At 25.1% G+C, this 6,715-nt stretch overlaps 1 protein-coding gene across 2 annotated transcripts; it reads left to right on the top strand.

The window, feature by feature from the left end:
- Positions 1-1,105: 1,105 nt before the first annotated feature.
- On the top strand, positions 1,106-6,127 carry LOC113551056 (E3 ubiquitin-protein transferase MAEA). Of its 2 annotated transcripts, none has more exons than XM_026953088.1 (8): positions 1,106-1,426; positions 1,611-1,802; positions 1,867-2,086; positions 2,149-2,332; positions 3,118-3,209; positions 4,313-4,463; positions 5,480-5,675; positions 5,738-6,127. In XM_026953088.1, exons 2-8 carry the CDS (start codon positions 1,731-1,733, stop codon positions 5,837-5,839), a joined length of 1,017 nt encoding a protein of 338 aa, XP_026808889.1. In that variant the 5' UTR covers positions 1,106-1,426; positions 1,611-1,730; the 3' UTR covers positions 5,840-6,127. The 2 variants fall into 2 exon arrangements, with proteins under 2 accessions (XP_026808889.1, XP_026808879.1); XM_026953078.1 differs by having other exon boundaries at positions 1,106-1,379.
- The last annotated feature ends 588 nt before the right edge of the window (positions 6,128-6,715 follow it).

The raw sequence follows: 6,715 nt of genomic DNA on the forward strand, positions 1-6,715 counted from the left end.
AAATATCCTATTAATTATCATTGACTGACAAATCATCTCTGTTCAGAATCGTTTTTCGTATACAATGATACCTGTCATTGATACACATCCATTATAGTGACCTACACCATCTCCACTATACAGCAGAGCGATATCCACTTGTCCACCTTTTTCTTTTTTTGTATTAACATTATGTTTGAAAATTATTCAATTACATTTTTATTCGATTAATTATAAAAATAAATCATTCAAATAATTATTTATTTGAAAATTAATTTTAGTTTAAATAATAACCCTTCGGTTATTTGAACTACAAATCAAATTTCTATAAAAAGTAGGCAATTTCAATTTTGAAATGCCTATAAATAGCAAAAAAAGGTACCAAAATATTTTTAATGTGAAAAATAAATATTGCTTATTAGTAATAACTTATTACATACCTAATAACTGGTAACTGGTTACTGAAAGTTCAATATTAAATTCGCCAGTGTATATTCAAAAGCGTCCAAAGTTTGCCATTTTGCCAATCGAACATTTTCAAACTTATAAAAATCTATAAACAGATGTTTTCTTCAAATATGCGGCAGGCCTAATTTCCGTAGTTGTATTGGTTTTTATGACAAATAATTATTAGTTTTTAATAAATAATGATTTAGCCTCTGGGATCTAGACCTAGTACTTACTACTTAGTACTTGGTAGAATGGTAGACCTACTAGAGTACTAGACCTTCGGGTCTATCATGACAAAATAATTCATTTTTTCAATGGACTTTATGGCTGTCGAGTGTCCGATATATAAAATTATGAATTATAACCATGGTTGGAAAGATGAATATAAAAAAAAATAATATTAAAGACGAAATTTGGGAATGTTTGGGACGTATTTTAGTATTTAACCATTTTAACTTATTTAACTTTAATCAATATTAATATTAATTATTATAACAAAATTATTGTGAAAAATGTGCAGTGCAGCTGCATTGCACATAGAAAAAATGAAACGTTGATCAGCTGTGGACGCTGTGGTTGTGAGCCTGTGTATGTGTGTATTAGTGTTTTTGTATTGTGTTCATATCAAAATATAATATACATACATATATATTATGCTAATATGATACAATGCCTACAAAGTGAGAATGTTCCATCAGCTGCTGCTGTTTTGGTTGCTATTTGTTGTATGACATTTCTACTCATTTTTCATATAATCTACATAGTCGCCACTTGCTATAGTTGCTAGTGTTTTGTTATATTCGTCATCATAATTTTTTATTGTTGATATCGTTGGTTCCTCTGTGTAACTCTATGTGATTGATTTGTGTCGACATTTTTTAAACATTCTTTTTGCAGTTATTTGAATAACAATGTCTGATTTGAAATCATTGGAACATCCGACATTAAAGGTATATATCGCCATGATAAATATAATGTGTGATGTTTATTTTAAAACGTAAGTCGAGAATTTAATTTTAAAATAAACTATACAGTGAAGTCGCTCTGGTGTTGAATGATAATCATTAAACGTTAGCAGTTTTTCAATGCTTTTACTATTAAAGTTGTGAAATTTAAAATAAATCAATTTATTGTAGAAGAATATAATATATTAACATACCATAAAATTGTTTAATTTTTAGGTTCCATACGAAGTTCTTAATAAGAAATTTCGAACTACACAAAAAACACTAGACAGAGAAGTTTCACATTTTCAAAACGCTGTACAGGAATTTGAACGTGATATCTCATCAGATGTTGCAATGACCGACACTTCTCATATTTCCTCGTTACTTAGTGGTATGGTTGAAAAACTGAAAGTGCTCAAAAGAAAGGTTTGAATATTTTGAATTTTATGTTATTTTTAAATTAAATTTTTAATAAATATACTTTTTTTAGGCTGATGAAGGTATAAATGATGAACTGCAAGCTGGTTTGGTATGCAAAAAACGTTTGGAACACTTGAAAGAACATAATTCACCTTGTGAAGCTATTGTAAAAAATTGGCGTCGTCGTCGGTTGGATCGGATGTTAGTGGAATACTTTTTACGCTGTGGATATTATAACTCTGCCAATAAACTTGCTAATAATTCAGATCTTAACGAGCTTACTAATATAGGTATAATATACTCAATTATTTTTGTGAAATAATTACTCATTTCTTTAATTATATAATCTTAGATTTATTCATGATATCAAAGGAAGTTGAACATTCATTGGCAAATCACGAAACATCAAAATGTTTAGCATGGTGTCACGACAATAGGTCAAAATTACGTAAATTACGTTCAACTATGGAATTCAATTTACGAATACAAGAATTTATAGAACTTGTGCGTCAAGACAAACGTCTTGATGCTGTTCGGTTAGTGTTGTAGATTATTAAAAGTAATTCTCACTTAAATAAAGATTAAAATAAATAAAAAATGGATTATTGGTACTTGATAATTATTTAACAATATTGGTTTACTTATAAATTATAACACAGTCAAATATTGATCTTATTCAATTTTTGTTGGAAATTTCATACAATTTTTGTATATTAAATTTTTTTTTTATTATTTTCTATGAATCAAATTTAATTTTATTTTGAATTAATAGAACATTTTTATTAATTTTGTGCTTTTAAAATATTATTATAACTTCATTTTTTGCGGGCTGTTAATGTTTTGCAGTTTATATTATATAAAATATATTATTATATACAAATACAATATTAATACTCACTAATTTAATTATTAACTATTATTATATTAGAAGTTATTTATTAATTATAATACTATCTGTTCTATTAAATAGACTAATTAATAACATTTTGTTGATTATAATATTTATTTTTTAATAACTTCTTTTTTTACTTTTAATAAAAAAACATATTTCACGTCTCAAAACATAAATAACCGCAAAAACCTAAATAACTGAATATTAAACAATTAAATATATATGTTTTTTCAATAAATCAATTATATTAATTTGTTTATAATGAGCAATTATTAATATATTATTTTTATTTTCAAGATTTAATTTTTTAATTTAACTTATGCATAGAGTTTTAGGTCAATATTATCTGTTTGAGTTTAATTTATGGACTATAGTATTGCATTATTTATCATTCTTATTTATATTTGAACCTTTTTAATTAAATTTTAGACATGCTAGAAAGCATATATCAACATTCGAAGATACCCGTATGGATGAAGTACAACAGTGCATGGTTTTACTGGCTTTTCCCACTGATACTGGTAAATTTATTGTATATTCAGACCTCAGTAATTAATCCAATTATTTGCTTAGTAGCATCAACTATAAGTTGTTAAAGTGATTGAATTAAATTAAAATATTTCTCATTTTCCCTTAAATCAATGTGTAATATATTTTGTTGGTTGTCATTACAAAAATAGTTCTCGTAGGGGGTGGGTTGAAACTAAAGAATATGTATTATTATAAGAGGCTTTGTAATAACGTAAAAAGTAGATATATAATAAAGATGTGAGATTGATTCTTATTTTGAATATGTGCTATATGTATGTGATTTAATAATTTATTATTATTTTCTCCTTACGTTATTACATATATTATAAACTTGCATCTTACCGGGTTTACTGGAACATCCGAATATATGTTTGTTGTATGAATATATGTGCTATGATGATGTAATGAGGTGACACAGGTAGAATTAGATCACTAGACGTATTTATCTAAATAAAAAACAACACTAATTTATTTATGTATAATAAGAACGGGTTTAATTGTCGCATGACAGAAACGGACTCTCGATGTTTGTGAAAACACGTGTGCACATACACTAGCGAGGGAGACGATTTGGTCAAGCCAGCCAGAGACGTAGGCGGCCCCATCCGCTTTTCCAAAGATGTGGCTTTATCCTTGGTTGCAGAGACCCTCATTGTGCCATCCCTTGTCTCTGTCTGCATACGAGAAAAGTCTCATTCACTGCGCTTTATTGTCACAGACACGTATGGTGTTTTTGTGTGACCTCGTAATATAAATCGTCCCCTTGATCACCGATAAAAGATTTTATTGAGGATTACCATTATCCGCGTGCGGCAACTCGACCGTTACTAATTTATTATTTAACTCTTTCTGAACATTTTTCTTACATTTATATAATATGAGCGTATATCATTATAGCTTTAAGAATTTAAATGAACTTCTACATGCGAAAAAATCATGAAGTTTGATAAGCCTTACAACTATTGATTTATATAAATTATAATATGTTAATGAAATAATCAAATTATTAAATTATAATATAATGTTAATATTATTAAGCAATAAATGTATGAATATGAAGTTATAAATTATTAAATAGTTTAAAATTTTACAGAAATATCACCTTATAAAGAAATGTTTGATGAGACCCGTTGGCAACGGTTAATTGAACAGTTTCGTCAAGAAAATTACAATTTATATCAATTATCATCACAGTCAGTATTTACTGTTGTATTACAAGCTGGATTGTCTGCTCTAAAAACTCCATATCCTTTTTCAAACTTTTATTGATATTTAAGTTATATTATTTTGATATAATTTTGAATTTAATAATCATTTAAATGATGATTTAGCAGCTGTTGTAAAAAGTATTTTCAGTGGTGGCTATACAATTATAATAAAATATATTTTTATATGTTCTGTTTGTCAAGTAAATGTTAACAAGTGTGTATTGAACTGCAAAAATTTTTTTTAAATGTAATAACTTATTTTAATATAATCTATTATGTCCTTTTTTTAATATGTCATATGTCTCAATAATGTGCTTAATACCTATTTATAGTTGTTTCTGTTTTTATAATGTTTAGCATACAACATTTTTGTTCTGAATAATCCAATTTACTATTTCAAAATGTTCATTACTTTAAAATTAAAATATAAAAAAACTCTTGCATGGAACCATAGATAATATTCTTTTTCCATTAAATTTCATAATATTTTTAATAAAATCACTTTTATGTTATAATTTATAAATAACAGAGAAAATTAATTTTTGAGAATGTACAATTTAGTATGTTATGCGTTAGTACATTTGTAAAACTGAGATAACACTTTCGAGTACACTTCTTTTAAAAAATAAATTATTAATAATAATATACTCATTACCAATATTTTTTTCTTGACAGAATGTATTTTTTTAATTGTTAATGTTTAAATGTTTGATTTTAACTAATAGCTTATTATTTATAACAAATTATCTATTATATTTTCATATCCTGTCATTTTTTTAATAGATTCTTTTATTATTTAAATTTATAATTTTAATTTTTATAGTGAAGTTAGTATTTAAAATTTGTTTAAAAAAAATATTTCAAGATTTTCAAAATTTTTAAAATTGGTTCGTTAAAAAAAAAAAAAAAAAATAGTTACTATTTTAAAAGACTTAAATTTAAAAATAAAAGTATTGTGGAATAACAACTTAATAATATATTACAAAAATAAGTAGTTTGATCGACATGTTTGCTCATAAGAAATTAAATGATTATTCTTAACTTATATATACTCAGTGTTATAGTGAAATTAAAGAAGCTCGGAATGTAAGCTGCCCAGTTTGTCAAGAATGGTTTAATACTCTAGCAAAACCATTACCTTTTGCACATTGTAGTCAGTCTCGACTGTTTTGTTCAATATCAGGACTTCCATTGAATGAACATAATATACCTATGGTATTACCAAATGGATACGTTTATGGAGAACAGGTCTTTATCAGCTTAAAATTTTATGACAAACAATAAATAATGATACATTTTTGTTTTTATAGGCTTTGGTAGAGATGTCGAATCAAAATAATGGACAAGTCATTTGCCCCAAGACCAAAGAAGTGTATTGGTTAAAACAAGCAGAAAAAGTTTACGTAATGTAATAATAATAATCTAAGATTTTAACTTACACTATGTGCCATTTGCTATTTTCTTTTTTTTTATTGTTAAACATTGACCTATCTTGCATAGTAACTCATTTCTTCAAGACAAATTTCTTATAATGTATGTACCTTTATAATATGTATAATATTAATTTCTTTATACATCAAAATTAAATTTGCTGTTTCCAATATTAAAAACTGTATATTTGATTATTCAATAAAATGATATTATTTTACATTAAATAATACACAACTTATAACAACTTAGAATATCTGGACAAGATGTAACTTATGTACCTTTGTCGTTTTATGTATTTATAAAAATAAATATAAATATCAAATTAAATATGAAATGTAATTTTATGTTGTTATAATGTTGGTATATTTACTATTTTTAAACAAATGTAAATCTATTTAATATTCTATAAATAATTATATATTTATATAAAAATAAAGAATTGTATATTAAGTTTCTAATAAAATGTTATCCTTCTAATTTTCCATCTATAATTATTTTGAACAATTTGCTTATGTCGCTATATTTATTATAAAATTTTCAAACTAACAACACAATACATTTAGGTGATATGGTACCATGGGTTTTAGATTAAAAAATCATTGTTTTTATTTGTACAAATTAAAAAATTGAATTGATTATTTTAATAAAGCTATGGAATCATAGATTAGCCAATATTATTGATTGATATGAATCAAAAAATCTTGAAATTATGAGGGGACCATTTTTTTCCAAAAAGGTTACAAATATAATTTTAGTACCTATTTGTTATTTGATAATATAATATTTTACAAATTCATAAATCCAAATCCAATGCCTGTAGCTATATAGGTGTACATAAATATTGATGAATCATTTAC

Source organism: Rhopalosiphum maidis, chromosome 4 (assembly GCF_003676215.2).
Source record: "Rhopalosiphum maidis isolate BTI-1 chromosome 4, ASM367621v3, whole genome shotgun sequence".
Taxonomy (NCBI): domain Eukaryota; kingdom Metazoa; phylum Arthropoda; class Insecta; order Hemiptera; family Aphididae; genus Rhopalosiphum; species Rhopalosiphum maidis.